At 48.1% G+C, this 22927-nt stretch overlaps 1 protein-coding gene across 1 annotated transcript in view; it reads left to right on the top strand.

Moving 5' to 3' along the window:
- PRODH (proline dehydrogenase 1) overlaps positions 1-22927 on the top strand; it is a 47242-nt gene that overhangs the window by 1295 nt on the left and 23020 nt on the right. The window contains exons 2-8 of the mRNA XM_026717030.2: positions 887-1095; positions 12114-12148; positions 13949-14092; positions 15516-15580; positions 17899-18015; positions 20194-20273; positions 22232-22313. Of these exons, the coding sequence (XP_026572815.1) occupies positions 887-1095; positions 12114-12148; positions 13949-14092; positions 15516-15580; positions 17899-18015; positions 20194-20273; positions 22232-22313 (732 nt within the window). The remainder of the gene's footprint in view (positions 1-886; positions 1096-12113; positions 12149-13948; positions 14093-15515; positions 15581-17898; positions 18016-20193; positions 20274-22231; positions 22314-22927) is intronic.

Here is a 22927-nt window from a genome sequence, read left to right as displayed (position 1 = left end):
AAGTTCTTCCTTGCAGGAGGCACATTCCCACCACTTCAAGTGTTCATCCCTTGATCCAGCAATCCCGGATATGATTTGTCCAGGCGCCAGTCTTCCCTTTATGGGAAAAGGCAGGGCTCTTCAAACCTTTTTCAAAAAAATTTTTTTATTCAATACAATATTTAAAAAACATTGAACGTGGTGGACTTCTTTGATATACATTTTTGTCATCCATCTTATGTTATATACTCTAAATATTTTGAACATTTGTATATATTAAGTCTTTATGCATTTTAATTCCTTTCAGTTGCATTTCAGTTAAGGCATATAATCTGTCATACCCTTCCTACCAATCCTTTGTTCCTTTTCTATTTTGCGAACTCCCTTTCATTTCCCGAAAATAGAATTTGTTCCATGTTCTATAATATTCTGATTCATCCTTGTCCTTCAGTTCCAGTGTCAATCTATCCATTTCAGCGCATACCAAGATCGTGTCTATCACCTCATCTTCACTAGGAATTTCTCTAGCCTCCCATTTCTGGGCAAATATTATCCTTGCCGTTCTAATTACATGGATGATGATTCTCCTCATTTATCTTCTGGCCCTAATAGGATTTTATCTAATACCGAATACTGCATATTAATTCCTGACTCTTTCTCTTTTTCATACTGTGATTAGGGCTCTTCAAACTTGGCAGCTTGAAGACTTGTGGGCTTCAACTCCCAGAATTCCTCCTCCAGTCACGTCAGCTTAGGAATCCTGGGAATTGAAGTCCACAAGTCTCAAACTTGCCCAGCTCGAGGAGCCTTGGGGAAAGGGGTAATTGGATCAGAGTGGACTTGAGGTTCCTCTTGGGGGAGTTTTAAGTGAGAAAGCAGCCCTGTGACTGTCCCTTCCCTTCCATAGCTGATGCACCTCGGCCAGAAGCTGCTGGGCCAGCAGCTCTTTGAGAAGCTGATGAAACTGACCTTCTATGGGCAGTTTGTGGCTGGAGAAGACCAGGAAGCCATCAAGCCTCTCATCCGGCGCAACCGTGCCTACGGCGTGGGCTCCGTGCTGGACTACAGTGTGGAGGAAGACCTGACCAGTGAGGAGGCCAAGAAGAAGGAACTAGAGTAAGAAACTCTTTTGGTGTGGCAACCGACAGCAGGGAAGGGGAGGGCTGGTCTGTGTGCCAAGTGGTGCCCGTCTCTCTGTGGCAATCATTTGGGGAAGTTGAGGGGGTATGGCAGAGGAGGTGCTGGCTTAGAGAGAAGGGCTGGTTTTGGGGAGGATTGGGAAAACAGGGATGATGGAAGGCGTTGTTTTCATGCTCTATGCCAGTGGTGGCTAGCCTTTTGGGGCTCCCGTGTGAAAAATTATGCGCATGCACTAGTGTGCCAGCACCCAGAATGCAATGTGCGCCCCCATGCCCCCTGCACATGCATGCACAACCCCCTGCCACCTCCTTACCTGCACTTTGCTGCACAGCTAATTTTTCAGCTGGTTTGAGGCCTTTTTCGGCCTCCCAAAGGCTTGGACAAATTATAGGCCCATTTTGTCGCTTCCAGTATTACAGGAAGTGATGAAACGGGCCTATAAATCTGTCCGAAAAGCCTTGCAGAGGCTTTTTCCAAGCCTTTGGGAGGCCCAAAAAGGCCTCAAACCAACCAAAAAAATCAGCTGTGAGGCGCATGCATGCACAATAAGATAAGTTTGCCTGTAGCTCATGTGCCAGCACAAATGGCTCTGCATGACACTTGTGGCACGTGTACCATAGGTTTTCCACCACAGCTCTATACAAAGCTAGAGTGTCTTCTCCAGAGCCCGAGGCCTGGGTAATTTAATATGGAGGATAAACTGTTACCCAAGCAGCGGGTCTCCCCCCCCGCCATCACTGAAATAGTCTGATGGAACGGCAGAGCATCGCAGGAGTTACCAGAACGTGATTGTACACAGTCGCGAACCGCTTCCGGGACTCCAGCTCCGGATTTTGCCTCGAGGTTGAACTCCTGAAGCCTTTTCCAAGAAGAGATATAGCTACAAGTCAGTGGAGTTTGAAATCAGGGTTTCCCTTCTCCTAGAAGATGCTTCTACCATTTCTCTGCCGTTGGGGCATAGAGCCCTCTTCCACCTTCTCCTGTAACCCTGGAAAGGGGCGCTTACGGGGTGCTACCAGCTGGGCCGGCTGGATCAAGGTCTTTTTAAGGAGGTCTTACTCCTCCGGCACTCCTCCTCACTCCAGAACGGTAAGGAGTGCCCCAGGAATTAATCTGCAGGGACTATTCCAATGATGTGTAACAGTCAAGTTTTCCGGGGCCTTATCTCTCCTGCAAAGAGAGCTTCGGGTTTCTGTGATGAGTCAGAGGGACCATGAGCTGCTGAGGCCTTGAGACATTCCTCCAAGATCTTTTCCTTCTTCCCACAAGGCCACAAGGCGGTTGGAGTGGGGCGGGCGAAGGCCAAACCTGTAGTTCGTTATACCGTGGAACCGGTTAGACCAGGGGTATCATTGAGGGCCGCATCCGTGTTGTGTTTGACCTCGGGGAGGGGGGAGGGGTGGGCCTAGCCAGCTTGACGACACTTATGTTGGGGGCGCCTATGGCAGCCCGAGTGCTTTGCCAGCAAAAACAGGCTCCCAAGCTCCATTTCTGGCTGGGATGGCCGCCTGCAACCCACTGCCAGTGAAAACGGAGCTCAGGAGGGCCGCAGATGCAGTGGTGGGATTCAGGTTTTTTTACTATCAGTTCTGTGGGTGTGGCTTTGTGGGTGTGGCGGGGAAAGCTCACTGCGAAATGTCCATTCCTTCCCCACTCCACTAGCCTGCTTTCCAGCTCCTTTCTCCTGTGTGGGGCAACCAAAGAAGAGCCAGCCAATCAGTTGGGACTCAATGGGAGGCGGGGAATAAAGGGGCCGGGGGCCAATCAGAGGTGGGATTGGCCGGTTCTCCGAGCAACTCAAAACTTCCGCTACCAGTTCTCCAGAACCGGTCAGAATTGGCTGATTACCACTTCTGCGCAGGTGACCCTCCTGAGGTTTATTTTCACTGGCAGAGGCACCGCAGGATGCTCCCTTGCAATTTCCACGGTAGCCCTGCAAGCCAGATCTAAGCAGCCACAGGCTGGATCCGGCTGGTGGGCCTTGAGTTTGACACCCCTGGGTTAGACCATTGTGTCTACAAGGCGGATCTTCATTGGGGCCTCTATCCCAACTAACGTGGAGGAAGAGTTTCTGCGCCTGCCATGGGGTGGTGCCCGTTTTCCTCCCTCTCTGCCTTTTTCTCAGAATCCCCGAGATTTCTTCTGCATCCTTTGCAAACTGGTCCCGGGCTGTTCTATAAATGATGCTTGTGTTTTTTAAGACAAATGCATCTCTTGTCCTGGCACCAGCAAGTGCTGCCATTGCCCAGAGCAATGCTGGTGAGATTTAAAACAGGAGCCCAGGCCAGTCTGTAGCCCTGCACGCATGAGGAAAGCAGGGGAGGGGCTCCCAGAGGCGATGGGGAAGGGAAGGGGTTCCCACAGATTTTATTCCACTAGCTCGGGGATTCCCAACCGGGGGGTGTGAGACAGTATTCCAGGGGGTGCAAAAACTTGGGTTTAGAAGTTTCAAAAGTATAATGTATATGCATGATTATACGCATGTAATTATTTACTTTTGTAAAGGGTGCAAGAATATATCAGAGGCGTTTTAGGTGTGCAGGGTATAGAAAAGGTTGGGAACCCCTGCACTAGCTGATGCTGACTGTAGGGGGCAGCACTCATCTCCCATATCAGTGGCCATCAACAGGTGGGCTGGGGACCACTGGTGGTCTGTGAGAAAATTTCGGTGGTCTGCAGAGAAATGTCACCCCCAAAGCATTTAATCCGGGCTGCGCAGGAACACAAGGCTGCGCCGCCCAGGTGGCCCGCGGGAGCACAAGGTTTGCATCACTTGCATTGCGAACCACACAAGGTAGTGGGGGGGGAGGGCGGAGGGGGGGAGGAACTTGCCCTACGCGCCTGGCCTGGCCACTGGGCTGCTTCTTTCTTCTTCTGCTTTTGGCTGCATGCAAGGAAAGCAGCAAAAGTTTTTTTTCTGCCCCCCCAAACTCCACCAGAAATGAGTCTGGGACCCTGCAAGGCCTCCTGCTCCAAGAGGCTGCAAAGACTCATTTCTGGTGGAGTCTGGGGGAGGAAGGTTTCTGCTGCTTTCCTTGCATGAAGCCAAAAGTCTCTCTCCCCCCCCCACCCAAGAACGCAGCTGGAGATGGTATCCTGTGCTCCCAAATAAAGAATGATCGATCAGTAGGAAAACGGGGTGGGGAATTTTCCTGCAGATGTTTTTTGGGGGATTTTCCCAGGGTCTCTGGTCCACGGAATTTAAAATTATGAGTTTCGTGGTCCTTGAGGTCCAAAAGGTTGACAACCCCTGTCCCATATTGAGGCCATGAGCCAGCGCTGTCAAGAGATCTCCATGATCATGCGGCCAGCATGATTTCATAGAGTGCTGTTACCTTCCCGCTGAAGTGGCACCTATTTATCTACTCACATTTGTGTGCTTTCGAACTGTTAGGTGGGCAGGAGCTGGGCAAAGCCGTGTGACGCTTGTTCTTAAACCTGGGCCATCGACTTGCCACCTGACAAGCCAGGCATCTTAACCACTGAGATATTGCATGACCCTATATGCGATTTGAGGGGAGGGGGTGGATGTTTTTCTGACCAATAGCTTCTTAGAATGAAATTGTGTTGGTGGGAGCTGGGCTTGGTTGGTAAAGTCGGACTGCAGGATAATTCTTCAAAACAGAAACAGGAGGAGAGACCCGCAATAGAAAGATCCAGTTTGAAAACAGGTCAAAGTTAGAGCAGAGAGCAAAGCCGCAGGACATTCCCGTCATTGGGAGGGACAGTTGGGTTGGAAAGAAGGGCAGAAACCAAGCTTAGGAAGAGAGGAGGACCCGGGTGACACGATAGCTTCTGTCAGTGTTCTGTCTCGGACAAAGAGGAGGTCAGCCTGTTTTCCAAAACACCCGAGGGCAGGACAAGAGATAAGGGGTGGAAACTTATCAAGGAGAGATCCAACCTAGTGCTCCATCACATTTAAGAATAGTGGAACGGCAGGGAGTTGGACTATAGAAGCGTTCCTTCCCGTTATATTATATTGTGTAATTCTGAGCTGTGTCACTTCCTGCAACCTGCCTTCTCCCCCTCCCAGCCTCATGCCCCCAGCCTCAAGGGATCAGGGCTTCATGTTTCCAGCCACATGGCACTTCTCCAGGAATGCTGCCAATGTGGGCAGGGTGAGAGGAAACACCCCTCCCCGGGTCACAGAAGGTCCTCGGGGGACTCTGGGTCACTCCTACCCCTCTGCCCAAGAGCTGATTGGGTAGTGGGAGATTTGGATCCTGTTTCCTCCATGGACCTCACTCTCCCCAGTCCATGCTACTTCTCGGCCCCACTCGGTGGGCCCGACCAGGAAATCCACCCAACAGGAAAGGTTACGGAAGGCGAAGAAGGCTTGACTGGAGAAGGGCTGTAATGATGGAATTGGCAGCATTGCAGCAAACCTCCATTCCGATCGGTAACTCCGAGACAAGCATAATCTCAAAAGTACCTTCATTAGTAGAATAGCACCTGGCACATCTGTGGAATCTCGAAACTAAGAGTTTTCCCAGACTTCCCACAACGTCTCAACCTACAAACCATCCCCCTTTCCCCCATCATCCCATCGCCTGGACCAATCATGCTCCGTCCCAGTGTAAGATCCTTTTTTCCATGCTGCATCACACTTAAGAACCCTGAACTAAGAAAATAATTTTATTTTGTCTACTTAGAACTACTCAATTGAAATCACCCCCCTCCCGCTTTCTCAGGCTATGTGGCAGCGTGGAATAGGGCTTCCCAAGCTGACAGGAATCTTGCCAGTCTTGATTCTGCTGGGTCGTCTCCTCGCTTTCCTTGTACTCCAGTGAATTAGTGTGTCAGCATTCCAGAAAACCTCCACTCCAGGCGTGGGATTCTACCAGTTCACACCTATTTGGTTGTTAACATTCTAAGCACTTTGGAGAACCGGTTGTTAGAAGAAATTACTGGCCTAATCCTGTAACAAAGGCAGGAAGGAAACATTCTGGTGTTGCTTACAGAAACTGCCTCTCCGTTAACCCTGCTTACATTCCTGGCAGGACTAGACTTCCTGTCTCAGGAAATTCTCTGGAGTTTTTTTCCCCTCCTTTGCTGGTCCTTTGCTGGTGTGGAGTGACCATTCAAAGTTACAATGGCACTGAAAAAAGTCACTTATGGCCATTTTTCACACTCATGACTGTTGCAGCATCCCCACAGTCATGAGAGGCCAGGCAAGGAAATGCGTTCCTCAATGTGAGTGATATTGAGGTGGTCACTTCCAGCCAATAACATGACCACCAAGACACGCCCACCAACTTAGCCACACCCACAGAAACCGATTGTTTAAAAAAATTGAATCCCACCCCTGCTCCACTCCAACAAATAACAACTCCGAGACAGACATCTTCTCAAAAGTTCTGTTTTATTTGGATAGTAAACTGGCACATCTGGGGAATCCCGAATCTGAAAGTTTCAGGCTTCCTGGCAATAAGTAAAACCTACAAATCCACCCCTGCGCCCATCATCACATCACATGCCCCAAATCACCATTCGTCCCAACTTGAGACATCCTCTCACCCAGATGCAGAAATAACATGACCTTGACTTAGAAAAAGAATGTTATGTCTAACTACATCTACTGCAAGAAATTCCTCCCTCCCATTTTTCCAGGCTCAAAATGTGGTAGTGTGGAAGCATCTGGTCTCAATATGGCTTCCAAAGCTGACACAGTGTCTACCTGAGCCACCCCTAAATTTTTTTTAAAAAAAAAGCTTTACCCCCTTTTGCCTAGGAACCAATTCCTGCATGTCTCGGTCAAGGTTGTCTTCCTTACTCTCTCTCCTACCTTGCAGGATGGTTGTGAGCCAATGGGGGTGGGAGGAGTAGAAAGCACAGGTGCATATTCCATTTTTACGACCGGTTCACTTTGTGCCTTGCTGAGTCCTGAAGGACATGAAAGGTTGCGCAGTCGGTTATATACTGAAAGCCGCCAACAGAAGAGGCCAGTTTGGAGAGTGTGATTGACCTCTGCCCCCCACCCCAGAAACAGCAGGCACAAGAGGCAAGCGCTCACCCACTCAACCCCCAAGTAATCCAAAGCCAGGCTATCGTATTTGGTAGCCCAGTTAGCAGAATAGAACCTTGGAGGTCTTCTGGTCCAACCCCCTGTTCACACCCTACACCAGAGATCTCTAAACTTGGCAACTTTAAGACTTGTGGACTTCAACTCCCAGCATTCCCCAGGGTCTGGCCTCTCTAGAGAACAGGCTATGGTTGCTGGAGTTCAGTGGGTTGGTTGAACCAATGCTGAGGAATTCTGGGAGTTGAAGTCCACAAGTCTTAAAAGTTCCCAAGGTTGGGGAGCCCCTGCCCTACACCATTTCAGACAATGGCTGTCTAGTCTTTTCTTTAAAACCTCCAGCGATGGAGCCCCCACAACTTCTGGTGGCCAGCTGTTCCACTGGTTCATTGTCCTCACTGTTAAAAAGTTTCTCCTTAATCCCAGGTTGCTTCTCTCCTTGATTAGCTCCCATCCATTGTTTCTTGTCCTGCCTTTGGGGGCTTTGGAGAATAAGTTGACTCCCCTCTTCTTTGTGGCAGCCCCTCAAATAGTGGAAGAATTGTTGTCATGTCCCTTCTTGTCCTTCTTTTCTCTAGCCTGGCCAAACCCGGCTCCTGCCATCGTTCTTCATACTTTTTAGCCTCCAGTCCCCTAATCGTCTTTGTTGCTGCTCTTCTCTGCATATTTTTCCAAAGCTCAACATCTTTTTTTGTCTAATGTGGTGATCAAATGTGCAGTATTCCAGGTGTGGCCTTGCTGAGGATTTATAAAGCGATGCTAATAGAGAGAGACTGGACTGCTGTCTGTCAGAAATGGTGCTCTGGGGAGGGGGGGGGGGTTGGGCGAGGTGACCTACAAGATCCCTTCCAGCTCTGTTTATCTGTTAATACTTCGTCCGATCTTAAAAAGCACCTTGGGTTGACAAATGCAGCTGCTCGGAGGAGCTTACCAAGGTCACCCCTGGATTTTGCTCGGGGCCCTCAGCTGCCCCTCCCTTTGGTCCCTCGGGGACGGCTTGTTCTGTGCACTGGCGCTTCCTGTTTGCATTCTCCCCCTGGAGACGGGCTGGTTTGCAGTGGAGTCTGGAAGCAGGAACTGATTAAGGAGGGAGGGAGGCCCCCCCCCCCTTGGGAATTTGCTTGCGCCCTGCCCAGGAGGAAAGCCCAGAGTCCTCGCTGCCTTTGCGTCACAAGGTGAATGTTTTCTTCTTCTTGGGACACGGGTATTTCTTGTGCCTTGACAAACAAGCAGCCTTCCCGCTCTGCGATTGGCCGAGGGGTGGCATGCCCCCTCGCCCCGATTGGCTGCGGGGGAGGCAGATCCCTTACGCAAACGAGGCAGCTGCCAGAAGCATGTGCGAAGCGCGGGGATCCTCCTTCATCCAGCTCCTCTTTCTGCCTGGCCTGATGAGATCAGTTAATCCGGCTCTTGGCAAGCCTGGCGCTCTGTGCCGCCTGAACTCCAGGGAGGCATTTCGGCGTTCCTTTTGCAAGATCCCCAAAAGACCTCCTTTCAGCGCGGGAGGAATTATTACCCCTGGCCTTGAGGGTTACAATCCGGTGATCTTCCTACCAATAAAGGAGAGTATTTGTAGCTGAAACGAGGTGGCCTTGGTGCTCTCTGAGCTGGGCTGTTTTCTTGCAGACATTTCACGCGCTGATGATGTTACCTAGTTAGGGTAGTGGTCCACGTCTAGTGAAAAGAAGAACTTGGGGTAACGTGATAGCAATGTTTCAGTGTTTGAGGGGCTGCTACCGAGAGGAGGAAAGGCTCAAGCTATTTTCCAAAGGTAAGGCAAGAAACAATGGATGGGAACTAATCCAAGAGAGAACCAACCTAGAACTAAGGAGAAACTTCCTAACATTAAGAGCAATTAACCAGTGGAACAGAAGCGGCCTCCAGAAATCGTGGGTGCTCCCTCACTGGAGGTTTCTAAGAAGAGACAGGAGAAACCCTTGTCTGAAATGGTATAAGGTCTCCTGCTTGAACAGGGGCTGGACTAGATGACCTCCAAGGTCCCTTCCAACTCTTATTCTGCTATCCTTTCTTCCTCCCTCCCTCCTTGTCTTTCCTTCCTTCTCCATCACTGGAAGTTTTTTAAGAAGCAACTGGACAGCCGTTTGTCTGAAATGGTATAAAGTCTCCTGCTTGAACGGGGTTGGACTAGAGGACCTCCAAGGTCCCTTCCAGCTCCATTCTGATTGATTTGTCAAACAGCTGCAAAAAAAAAAACCCAGCCAAGCTCAGAGAGCACCAACGACCCTTCGCCCTTGTCTGAGCTGGAAATGCACTGAATTAAGGGGCCCTTCTGGAACAGGAATTTTTTTTTCCCCTGGTGGGATACAAAGGGACTCTTTACAAGGATTTTTCTCTTCTACCCTGCTAACTTTGGGGTAGTTTTGTCTTTGAAATAAGTTTGCCTAAAGCCTCTATTGTTTGTTTAGCTCACTAAACCTCCTGGGAAGTTTGCATTTTTAGGTATGAAGTTCTTGATTAACTGAATCGGAGCTTCCCCTGTCCCTTTTCCAGGCAGTTTTTCCTGCCCCAGAGTAAATAGGGGCACACCCTGACACTGACAGCTCCTGTCAAGGGCCACCAGGCACTGAGTCACTTCTGGGCTGGCCCATCAGCCAGCATTTGCTGCCAAGTTGCTGGGAAACCCACAACCTTTAGTTACCTTGAAAAGTAGGCAGAGCCTGTGGGGGGAAACGTGCAAAGCACAACTCTATGGCGGTTGCTTCTCTGCTGGGTTAGTTTCCATCCCTTGTTTCTTGTCCTCCCCTCTGATGCTTTGGAGAATAATTTCACCCCCGCTTTCTCTGGGGCAGCCCCTCAAATACTGGAATGCTGCTATTTAAATCAACATCTGGTAAGACCTTTATTCTGAAACTGCCCGGCCAGCCAAGATCCTTTCTTGGACCTCACTGAAAACCTTGTGGAATAGACTTGGGGGATGGGGGAATTGCAACACAGATGCTCCGCCATGCAGCAGCTGCCCTTGGAAGTGGAATTGGAGGAGGGACAGCCAACTCCCTCGCTTACACACACACACACACACACCTTAATCTGCCTTAGGCAAAGCATTGCCAAGTCCAACAGCAGTTCCTCTGAGTCACAAGATTTCTGGTTAGTTAGAGGGAATGAACCGCCCAAGTTTCTTGCGACTCCTCTGGTTTCAAATTACCGCAAAGCTCCCTGGAGCTTTTTTGCTTTGGCCTAATAAGCTTCACTTGAGGAGAGTCTCCATCGGTGGCTGTGGCTTTGGCTCTCCTTGCCCGCTTCTTCCGTCCGCCGTCCCTCTTCTTGTACATTCCACTCTGTTTTCTGCTTTCCAATGTGAAGACTCCAGTCCAGCTAAACCTCAGATTCCTTCCAGGAGACCTCTGGGGCCTTAAGGTAAAGAAAGGTTCCCCTCACAGATATGTGCTAGTCATTTCCAGCTCTAGGGGGCGGTGCTCATCTCTGTTACAAAGCCGAAGAGCCGGTGCTGTCCAAAGACGTCTCCGTGGTCATGTGGCCAACATGACTAAATGCCTTTGAAGGCGCACGGAACGCTGTGACCTTCCCACCAAAGTGTCAGCGTTCCGGAAAACCTCCACTCCAACAAATAACTCCGAGGCAGACATCGTCTCCAAGGTTCTTTTTATTAGAGTAGTAAACTGGCACATCTGGGGAACCCCGAATCTGAAAGTTCCAGGTTTCCTTGCAATAAGTAAAAAATGACAAATTCACCCCCTGCACCCATCATCGCATCACATGCCCCAATCTCCATCCGTCCCAACTTGAGACGTCCTCTCACCCAGGTGCAGAAAGGACATGACCTTGACTTAGGAGAAGAATGCTATACTGTCTAACCACATACATACCAAGAAATTCTCCCCCTCCCATTTTCCCAGACTCAAGAAAATGGCAGCGTGGAAGTGTCCAAAGCTGATGCAAAGTAGTCCCTATTTTTTTACTTTTTTTTTACAGCTATGCTGGCTGGAGAATTCTGGGAGTTGAAATCCACAAGTCTTAAAGTTGCCAAGTTTGGAGACTTCTGCCATAACCCTTTCCTTGTTAAGCCCTGGAGAATTTGACTGCAAATCCCACGTATTCTGATTTAGCCAAATTTACATGTAACTTAGGCTAGCAGACTCCAGTCCTAATTTGTCATGCCTCTGTCAGAGTCTGATTCCGAGGAGGAAGTCGAACAGCTGACAGGGAGTGGGAGTGTGGCTCCGTTGGCTGTGGAGGAGGCTGGGGAAGGGCAAAGTCCGGCTGGACAGAGAAGGGGAGAGGTAGAACAAGGGAAAGGAACTTCAGAGGAAGACCCAGGCCCACCCCCTCTTCATCCTAGGGCACGCAGAGAGGAATGGAGAAGGGAGCAACGTGGGTTGCATGGCTTAAGGGAAAGGAAAGGGCCCTGATTCCCTTCATTAGCCACAGCTGGGAAGACAGTTGATAAGAAAGGCAGGCTGTGTGTGGCAGGCTGCTGGGAGCAAACGTGACTTTATCCTGTGTTGTCATGGCTTATCTGTGTTCCTGGCATCTTCCCAACTGTGTGAGTTTTGCCGTGCCTTCACATCTGGAATTCTTGCTCCTGCCCTGCCAAACTTATTACTTCAGTTTGGCTTGCTTGTACTTTAAGTTACAGTTTGTGTTGCTCATGTTTTAGACTTAATTCTCGGCAATCAAAGGCTGTTCCTGGGAGAGTTTTTCTCCAGCCCGAAGGTAACCTGGACACTGGGGGCAAAGTTGGAGCTAATAAAGGGATTCCTATTGATTATCTGACTGTGTTGCCTTTGTGCCACGCCCCTTTGGATCATCACATAACTCTTCCGGTTGCCTCTGGCCAGCTGTGGTCCCCTTGTCTGGGCTGCGTTTAGTGTTTGTAGAGTGAGCGGCTTGGAATGCATTATCCCGGAGACACATGGCAGAAAGTAAAAAAGTTTTCTTTCTTTCTTTTTCTTCCTTTCTTTCTTCCTTCCTTCCTTCCTTCCTTCCTTCCCAGCTCCTGCATCTCTGCATTTGAGAAGGAGACAGGCAGTAAGTAAAGTTGCTGCAGAATGCCCTGCCCTCTTTTAATGTCCCACCACTTGTCCAGGGGTCTCCAGTCTGTCCTGTTGGGGGTGCAGGTGGGGAGCTAGCAAGATTTGGGCCTTGTTGCTTTTTTGCCCCTGCAGCCAAGAGGCAACATTTTCCCTCTGGCTGCTTTTGATCAAGGGTCCCAAAGGTGCTTTTTTTTGCAAGGGGCAACTGGACTTTCTGGGTTTTCTCTCTCTCACTTCTCATCCAAGAAGCTTCTTCAGCTCTGACTGGATGGTGAGGAATGGAAGGGTTTATACTCCTTGCAGGCAGCTGGTCATTTGCATCCTTTTAGAGGGTCACTGAGGCCACTTGGATGTTTATCTGTATAGTCAGGGTCACCTGACACCTCTCTCAACAGATGGGGAGGGATATGACGTCTATCTCCAGTCTGCAACACAATCCTTTCAGCTGTTTCAAGAAGGCTCCACACCCATTTTCACCACTCAGGTGATCCTAAGGACACAGACAAACCTCCAAGTGGCCTCAATGACCCTCTAAAAAGGATGCAAATGACCAACTGTCTGCAAGGAATTTAAATCCTTCCATTCCCCACCATCCAGTCAGAGCTGAAGAAGCTTCTTGGATGAGAAGCGAAACTTCTTCAAAGAAAAACCAAAAAGTCCAGTTATGCCTCTTGAAAAAAAAAGAGCCTTTGGGTCAACATGACCTGGATGATGGAGAATCTACATAGACATTTTGACCAAGGGCTGCTGACCAGGGAGCCCCCAAGGAGCCCCAGAAGAAGCCGTGGGGCCAGAGGCCAATGAAACACATTCACGGGCTGGGTGTCATTCATCACACTCTCCAATGAAGGATTTTTGCAGGCAGAAGATCCAGTAGCCTAGGCTACAACCTCCACAAGATAAGCATGGAATGTGCTTCTGGCCTTCATCTGCCGCACAGCTCCCTTGGTCCTTTCTCCCCACCCTCCTCCTTATGGCAACTCAGAAACAGGCCTAGGAACGATTTACGAGTTGGCCAGCTACCCTATTTGTTCCTTCAGCTTCCCAAATGTGCTCAGAGAAAAACTGACCCGAAGGGCTAACTGGTTGGCCCTGGTTCCTTGCGAGAGACTCTGAAGGCCCCAAATGGGTGCCTCTGGTCCAGGCATGGTCACCCTTTGGCCTGGCTGAGTTTGCTCCATCTCAGGGGTGTAAGCAGATTTAGCCTATGTGGGAGACACCCCCACAAAAAGCAACCAATTTAAACCATTATAACTGTCAACTCATAAAATATTTCTATGGTCTTTTTAGAGTTGCCAACAGAAAGGGAGGGAGGAGCAGTGCAGCAGTTTGGAAACCAAAAGTGCATTCCATAAATGTTCTCAAAGATAGTAACTAAGTGACTGAAGATTCTGCTGTGCAAAATTCTAACTAGGGCATGATTGATGACTCTTGGCTATGGGTGTGTCCCATTGGAGAATAGAATTAGGATACACCCAGGGGGTGGAGGGAAAACGGTCAAGGGTGACAATGAATGATGTCTCTCAGAGTCGGCTACACCCAGGCAGTGCCGGACATGTTCACTCCCAATAAATCCTTTTTAAGTTTTGGAAATTTGGCTCAAGACTCAAAATTTAAATGGGGGCAACTGCTGGAATCCTGACAATAATGAGCAAGGATGGTCATCCAGGTTTCTCAGTTGAGCGTTTCATAAAATTGCTTGGAGGGGAGGTCGCTCGGCATGGCTTTGGGGTCCAAAGGGGCTGGAGCTTCTGGGGCTAAAGGGGTTTCCCTCCCTGCTGTCTGTCCTTCCCAGAGCAGAGAGAGAAGCGTTACAGCGCCCATCACAAGTTTGGGGATCGGCGGGATGGTGTCACTGGCGCCCGGACCTACTTCTACGCCGATGAAGCCAAATGCGACCGGCACATGGAGACGTTCCTGAAATGCATCGAGGCCTCAGGTGAGAAGCCTTCGGCGGCGGGCAGGTCAACCTCCCCCACAAATCAAAGGTGCTTCTTCTTACGCGAAGGGCAAAAGAGAGACGCAGGAAGCACACACACACACACACACACACACACACACACACCTGTAGAACCAGCCTTCCAAGCTGGGATGAGCAAACGTGTGGCCCTGAATCAGGGGTCTTCAACCTTGACAGCTTTTAAGACCTGTGGGCTTCAACTCCCAGAATTCTGTTCAGAGTTTTGCAGCATCAATTCAGCATCAGAAAAATAAACACAGATGGCTGATGCTTCATTTAACATCTTTATAAACATAATAAGTAGATTTTACAATACCAGTTGTAGATTTCTCCAACATGGAGCAAACTCAGACAGAAACATGTTGCAGGTAACTTCAGCAGCACAGAGAACAGAGAGAGAAGTTCCAGTTTCACTTTAGTTCTGCAGGCAAGCAAGAGGAGAGAAGCCGTTTCATTTTCAACAGACAGACTCAGAGCTTAACGTAGCTTCAGAGCTGCAGAGTTTAATATAGAGCCACGCCTTGGCTACTTCTAGTTTCAGTTTCCAAACAGTCCTCATTGGCTGACTTAGTTGCTATGCCTATTCATTTGCTGACCTTGTTACCAAGCTCTGTTCCAGTTCATGAATATACTCTGACAAATTCCTTGTCCGGTCATGTTAGCTCAGGAATTCTGGGAGTTGAAGTCCACAAGTCTTAAACTTGCCAAGTTTGAAGATCCTTGACCTAGATGATGACCAAGGACAGGGGTTTCAAGACGATATTCCAGAGGGTGCAAAAGGTTTCAATAGTTTGGGTTTAGAAGTTTCAAAATGATAGTGTATGTGCATAATTATATTCATACAATTATTTTTGTAAGGGGTGAAAGAATATATTGGAAGCATTCTAGGGGTGCGGTGTATAGAAAAGGTTGGGACCCCACCAAACCTCGGGCCAAGCCAATGGGAGGAGAGATGAGGGGAGCTGGAATCCAAGCAGACCTGGGAACCGATTCCTCCACTTTGGCTGCCCTCAAACTTGTTGCTGGTTTTCTTGGCAACTTCCCTGCTCAGTTCTGCTAGTGGAAGCCCATGTGCTCAGAGGAGATCTAGATCAGTCATCTCCAACCGTGGCAACTTGAAGACTTGTGGACTTCAACTCCCAGCTTTGCTGGCTGAGGAACTCTGGGAGTTGAAGTCCACAAGTCTTCAAGTTGCCACGGTTGGAGACCCCAGTCTAGATTGAGGGAGTTCGTACTCTGGGGTCATCTGTCCCAAAGCTTCCAGAAAGCCGGGAGTGGCTCCTAACCTCCTCAGTCTTCAGGACAGGGTGGGTAAAGTGCTCCTGGGGAGAAGTTGCTCAGAGGCCCCTTTGGCTGATGGTCTTTCTGCACCCCTGAGCCCTAACTTTGTTGTTTTTTTTAGGAGGAAGCTCGGAAGACGGTTTCTCTGCCATCAAACTCACAGCCCTGGGGAGGCCGCAGTTCCTGGTATGTGATCGCCTAGTCCGGATAGGTAGTGTTTGGTTTCTTGGCTCCCTGTTGTCCCATCACCATTTAGCTTGTCTCAGGCCCTCAAGGTTAAGAAAAAGCTGCCGATTGCCAGGTGTTGCTCAAGTCCAGTGCCTCCCACTCCTGGCAAAGCTGGCAGTGGGGTCCCCTCAATAAAACAAGGTCAACATCAGCCATCCCAGTTGGCACATTCTAAGAAAAAGAGTAAAACTTTATCAAAAGCTCCATCTAGGTACAGCAGAAGCCAAGTCAATTCTGAGCAGAGGTGGGATTCTACTGGTTCGGCCCAGTTCTCCCGAACTGGTAGCTCTGAAGTTCAGCTGAGAGGGAACCTGTTCGCTCCGACAATCTTCTTTTCTTGCCCGGGCTCTTACCTGTCCTTTATTTCCTGCTTTTTCAAGCTCAGCTGCTTCACACGGCACAGTTGTGTTACACACAGGGCTTACAGGAAAAGATGGTTTTCAAACGGTGCGCACACATGCAAAGCGCACACTCACCAAACTGGTTGAGTCCCACCGCTGGTTCTGAGGCTTTCCCATGAAAACTGGAATTTGGTTAAAAAAAAGCCCAACCTTTTCTTACCTGGGCCACCCACGGTTTATTCTCCACCAATTACATGTCATGCTTTTGTTCTGGGAAAACTTTCTGCGCTGTTTGAACAGTTCTCGGAGTTTGGCCTTGATGGGTATCATTTCTCAGGAGACCGAAGGCTCTCGTGCCTTCCTTACCCCTCCCACTTCCCTTAGGAATTCTTCAAAATAAACCTCTCCCGTTTCTGTTTGGCAGACGGTGAGCCAAAATAAGGTGCAGGCAACGAGGAAGCCATTTTGGCAGCCAGCTTTGAGGGCCCAGAAAATGGGCCCTTCTCGGTCATGGCACCTAACAGCTGGAATGAGTCCCTGGGGTCATCCCAAAAGCCCCAGAGCTGATTTCCCAGGCCTGGGATATGTTGCTTGGAGCCTCCTGATTAGATTATGTGTGTCCTTGTGTTACACACTGTGCAGTCTGATGTACTTAGTGGCTTTGCCATTTTGTTTAGTTCCTCATTCTCTTTATTTTCTTATATTGGAGTTATTTTTATATTGTGAGCCATCCAAATTCAATCAGCACTAAAGCTTTAATAAACTTCATAAATACTTTATAGCTTAGCAACATCTGGAGAACTATGCACAACACAATCCATTGCAGGGATTGGATGCAATTTAAAATGTTGTAATTATCTAAAGCAGCAGGAACGTTAAATCTTTGAGGTGAAAATAATCAGAAGTCTTGCAACACGTTGGACAGTGACTGAGGTGTAGTTCCAGAGCATTTGTTGGTCACAATCCCCCATGTCCGGTTTATACCTGGCAGGAAGCCAACTCTGATACCCTAAGACACATATGCTTGTTCAAGTGGTGAAATTTCATGCATCCAGCTGTTGTTGTTTTTTACAAGAGTCACGTAAAGTATAAGAAATAGTGCTGGTTTTAAAAGCTGAATGCAAATCAGCTGTTGGTAATGAACCCTTCCAAATGTCTGTCCTTACCCACTTCGGTTTTCTGGTTTCATTTTGAACAGAAGTCTTGTTGCATATGCAAGGAAGAGATAGCACATGCTCACAAATTGGCTTCAACATGTTTAACCCACCTGTCTCTGCTTGGAGCCAGTCTCCCCTTTGGAAGCTGCCAGAAGGTTCTAGTGCTCTCTGTTGTGACTGAATCCTAAATCCCCTGGGGAGGCCTCTGAAGACCCTCCTCAGGAAAGCATCTCTGGCCAAGCCCCTCACATCTTTTTTTTAATTTAAGTTTTTATTGGTTTTTAAAAACAAACATAAACAAAACATAAAAACATCAAGCCATCTTCCATATGTATACATACAGTGTGCCGGTTGGTTTGCAAATTGTTTTGTGCTTCCATTTCGTAGTCTTCAATTACAATTACATTGCATACAATCTTGTATTTTCAATCAAAAATTAAATACCTTAGTATCATTATTAATCAATCATTTGACTACTTTTATTCATTCATGTTTTACAAGATAATCATAATTTACTTACTTTGTTTTATAACAGTTCATATTATCATCCCAAATCTATCCTAAAATCATTTTGTAGATATAATAAGAAAGAAGTACATCTTTATATATTTATTATTTTCTAAAAGTCTACATATTTCATTACTGTATTTTATTGTCTAACCATTGATAGAATAGATCCCAAATTTTATAAAATTGTTTATTCTCTTGTTCTCTAATTTCAAATGTCAATCTACTCATTTCAGCACATTCCAATATTTTCTTAATGATTTGCCTCCAGCTGCAGTTCTCAGAGGTTCTGGTGAAATGGAGAAGCTTCTTCCACCAACTGGCTGCTGAACAGGGCAAGGTGGGCTTGGCAGCTCTGGAAACCAAGCTGGAGGTAGAGAAGCTGCAGGTGAGTTGCTGATGGTGATGGGGGGCGGGGGGGGGGGCTAGCAAAACTGAGTTGGCTAAAGGAGACCCGATTTCTGCATTGAGAGAAAACATCGGTTGGAAAACAGACGCTGGAAGCAAAAGTCGGGTTGCCTCCTTTTGATTTGGCTTCAGGGGGGCTTTTCCTGCCCTAAGCCAGGGGACCACAGACCACTACTGCACCGTGGCCTGTTCTGAACTGGGCCACATGAGTAGCAGGCCAGCATATCTGCAAACCTGCGTGCAGCTCAATTTGCACAAATTGCTGCTTGCACATGCATGCATGTTTGGGGCCTTATTGCCCCAGATAAGAGCAAGCCCTTTCAAGATTGCAAAAGGCTGCCAAGAACAAAAGACTGATTGCAGATAAATATCCAAAGCCAGAAGTTTCAAAAAACAAACCAGAGTAAGCGGGGCTTCAACGAGGATTCTGAGCAAAAAGAACTTCTTTGCTTCCTGCAAAGAAGCCAACCCCGAAGGCTGGCTTTTATCCCTTATGGGAGGGGCCATCACTTTCCAGCCTTACTTCCAAGTCGCCCTTGCTGCTTCAGCTGCTGTTTCCTTCGAGCGGCCCTGCAGTGCGGGCACTGAGCACAGGCACCCCGGGATCCTCTGCATCACTGCTGCCAGGCGCCACAAGCTCCAAAGGCAGCACCCCACTCTCTGATAGTCCTGGCCCCCTCCCTGCATCACTGGCCCGTGGTGCTCCTGTCAGGGAAAACAGGGCCCAGGGGGGTGCACGCAGCCCCCCAAGCTCCATTTTCGCTGACAAAGGGCTGCAGGAGGCCGTTGCAGCCGAAAACAGGGCCTGGAGGGGCCACATGTACCCCTCCGTGGTTCCGTTTTCGCTGGCAGAGGGCTAGCAAAACAAACTAAAAACAAAACAAAAGGAGAAATGTTTCCCCTTTTGCATTTGAGCAGGAGAGGAGGAAAGGAGAAAGGGAAAGAGGGAAGGCGAAGAAGAAGGGAAGATGGGAAGAGAGCAAGGAAGGAAAAATAAGGAAAGGGGAAGGAAGAGGAAAAGAGAATGAAGAGGGAAGGCAAAAGAAAAGGAAGGGGAGGGGAGGGAGGAAAGGGAGGAAAGATGGGAAGGAAGGAAGGTGGAAGGGAGGGAGGAAAGGTGAAGGAAGGAAGGAAAGAAGGAGGAAAGGAAGGAGGGAAAGAAAGATGGGGAAGGAGGGGAAGAAACGTGGAAGGGAGGGAGGAAAGAGGAAGGAAGGAAGGAAGGAAGGAAGGAAGGAAGGAAGGAAGGAAGGAAGGAAGGAAGGAAGGAAGGAAGGAAGGAAAGATGGGAAGGAAGAAAGGTGGAAGGGAGGGAGGGAGGAAAGATGAAGGAAGGAAAGAAGGGAAGGAAAGAAGGGAAAGAAGGAAGCAAGGAAGGAAAGGAGGGAGGGAAAGAAGGAAGGAAGTGTTTCTCCTTTCGCATTTGAGCATCCAAGAAGGGACAGGAAAGGAGAAAGAGAAAAGAGTAAAGACAAAGAAAAAAGAAGATGGGAAGAGATCAAGGAAGGGAAAAATAAGGAAAGGGGAAGGAAGAAGAAAGGAGTAGGAAGGAAAGAAGGAAGGAAGGAAGGAAGGAAGGAAGGAAGGAAGGAAGGAAGGAAGGAAGGGCTAAGAAGGAAGAAAGGAAGGAAGGGCTAAGAAGGAAGGAAGAGCTAGGAAGGAAGGAAGGAAGGAAGGAAGGAAGGAAGGAAGGAAGGAAGGAAGGAAGGTGATTATAATGTGAGGAAGGGTCTGAGGAAAGGCCTGCCTTAGCTCTTGGCCACCACAGGAGTCCCCAACACAGTGACATCGAACTGGCCGTGACCACACCCCTGTCCCTCTGAGGTCAAACTCAACCTTGATGCGGCCCTCAATGAAATCGAGTTTGACACCCCTTTTCTACAGGGTTCACCAGAGGTCAGAAAGCTGCATTCCCAGGCACAAAATCTGCCCACTAAAACATTGGACCAATTCTGATAAAGTCCGAACGGCTCATTCCAAACATTGAAGTGCTTCTGCTGATGAGATCTGGACGAGGGGTGTCAATATTGGGAAACCTTCCTCTCGCAATGCTGGGCTGCTTCCAAACTGGATTCGTGCTTGGCCCAAGACCCACTTATAAGGATAAGACCTGACTGGGCAGTGCAGGACTGAAGGGGCTCTTTTTTGGTTCCGGCAGGAGGCCCTGGCCAACCTGGGGATTGCCACCAAAGCTGAGAGCCAGCAGTGGTTCGCGGGCGAGAAATTGGGCCTGACGGGGTAAGTGCTGTCTCAGCTGGCTGGTTCTGGGTTTCCCTGGGGATATGAGTTGTATTCTTGGGGAGAGGTGGAAGGCAGGACGTTTACGCGCTCAGGTCCTCCTTGGCTTCTTCAAAGATACGGTTGTGTTTGAAAACTATTACGGAGATGCTCAGTTGTGCCAAAGGTGCTTTTTCAAGAGGCAACTGGGCCAGTGGTGGGATTCAAATGTTTTTCACTACTAGTTCTGTGGGCGTGGCTTGGTGGGCGTGGCAGGGGAAGGACATACTGCAAAATCCCCCTCCCCTCCCCACCCCACTAACCTGCTTTCCAGCTCCGTTCTCCTGTGCAGGTCAACCAAAGAAGACCCAGCCAATCAGCTGGGACTCAATAAGAGGCAGAGAAGAGATGGGGTTGGCAGGGCCAGTCAGAGGTGGGATTGGCCGGTTCTGCGAACTACACAAAATTTCCACTACCGGTTCTGCAGAACCAGCTGAATCCCACCTCTGCTGCTGTGGGTTATTCCAGGTCCCTTTCTCAATATGCCTGTATCCTCCTGTGGGCACTGAAGGCTGAGAGGTGCAGAGAAGAGCAACAAAGATAATTAAGAGGACTGGAGGCTAAAATATATGAAGAATGGTTGCAGGAATTGGATGTGTCTAGTCTAGTGAAAAGAAGGACCCAGGGTGACATGATAGTGTTCCAATATTTGAGGAGCTGCTACAAAGAAGAGGCGAGTCAAGCTATTTTCCAAGGAAGGAAGATAAAAATCAATGGATGGAAACTAACCAAGTACAGAAGCAACCTAGAAATAAGGAGAAATTTCCTAACAGTAAGAACAATTAACTAGTGAAACGACTTGCCTTCAGAAGGCATGGGTGCTCTCCATCACGGGAGGTTTTCAACAAGAGATCGGACAGCCGTTTGTCCTGGATGAAATGAGGCCTCCTGCCCTGGGGGTGGACTAGAAGACTTCCAAGGGTCCCTTTCAGCCCTGTGAATCTATGGTTCTATTGCTTGTTAATGCAGTTTCCAGGATATTCTTACTTTCTCTTCTTATTCCATGAGACAAATACTCTTCAGATATTTTCCTGTAGAAATGGAAGTTTGGGCAATACATTAGACAGGTTAACCTGGGTGGCTTTTGTGAAAGAATGCTCAGTAGTGTTGCAGAAAGCAGAGATGGGAGGCAGGAAGCTTGATCTTATGAAATACATATCTAATCTTAACATGTGGTCACGGCAGCGAGAATTGTATGGGCACAAAATTGGAAAAATGAAAATACACCTATAGAGGAAAACGTCATAAAGAAAATATGAGAATGTGCTGAAATGGATAGATCAACATTAAAAATTAAGGATAAGGGAGAAGCAGAATACTTTTTAACTTGGGAAGTATTTTATCAATGATTAGAAAATAGAAGCAGAAGTTAGAAACTTAGAATGGAGGAGGGCACCTAAACAAAGATGAAATAATTGTGTAACTAAATAAAGAAATATTGAATACATCATGATTAACAGAATTGGAGGATAATGGTTATAAATGTGATGTTCCTATGTTTATAATGTTTGATACCAATTATGGATAAAGCCAAATAGAGTGTTTAATTAAAGAATGAGAAATGTTTAATAAGGATAAGTGAAGATCATGTCGAATAGATTTTGAGAATAATAGTTATAGGTATTGTGTGTATAAAGTTTGCTATTTGTATTTAAAAGAGATTGTACCCAGAAAGTACACGGCCATTGTAGATATGGACATTTTATATATAACAGACAAAATGGCATAATCAAAAATAGTGATAATAATTTTAAAAAAATATTATGGGGGCTGCAAAACTCAGCATTTATTCCTAAAATCCTCTGACAGATCTAGCCAACCCCAGTTCCTCCAGATAAAAATTGGGCGGTGGGGGGAGGAAGGTGCTGTTCTCCACCTTCTCCAACTCACCAGAGCTTGACTTCAATATCTTTTCACAGAACGGTGGACTTGCTGGACTGGAATAGTTTGATCGATGCCCGGATGGAGATTTCCAAACTCCTGCTTGTTCCAAACCTGAAGGTAGTAAACTCCCAGACCTGCCAGGAAGTCCTTGGCTGTGATGGAGAGGTGGGGAATGTAGTAGTTTTGAGGGACTTCTGGATGGACACAGTTGGACCATAATGTTCTGACCCAGGCTTCCTGAGACCGTAATTAAGCACACGCTTAGTCAAAATAACTCTGGTTTTACTTCAATGCTGGGAATTATGTTCATTCACAGCCCAGAATGAGTCCCAAATAGTCCCTCAAGATAAGCACCCACCTTTCTTTCCTTTGGATTTCTGCCAACAACTAGAATGCCAAATGAATTATAAAAAAAACCAACCGAAGTACAAAGTCCGCACAGAGCTTCAAGGTTGAATCCGAACAGAGCGAACGATGTTACTTCCTGAAAAGGTTTCTCTACTTTTGCACCTCCTTTATACCTTAAGGGGGGGGCAATCGCCTCCACACCTTACCCTCGAGTCGCCCCTTTTGTCTTAGCTGCTCTTGCCTTCTAGCAGCTGGAAACAGGCTCCCCTTGTTCCTCTGTCTTGTTGCTGCCAGACTCCGGAGGCTCCAGAGACAACACCCCACTCACAGAGGGTTCTGGCCCCATCTCTGCATTGGATGCAGGACCTACATCCAAGTCCTCC

The sequence above is a fragment of the Pseudonaja textilis genome, chromosome 15, assembly GCF_049901715.1.
Source record: "Pseudonaja textilis isolate UNSWEBS1 chromosome 15, rPseTex1.2, whole genome shotgun sequence".
Taxonomy (NCBI): Eukaryota; Metazoa; Chordata; class Lepidosauria; order Squamata; family Elapidae; genus Pseudonaja; species Pseudonaja textilis.
Note: the sequence above shows the minus strand (reverse complement) of the source record. Positions and strands in the feature narration are given on the sequence as shown.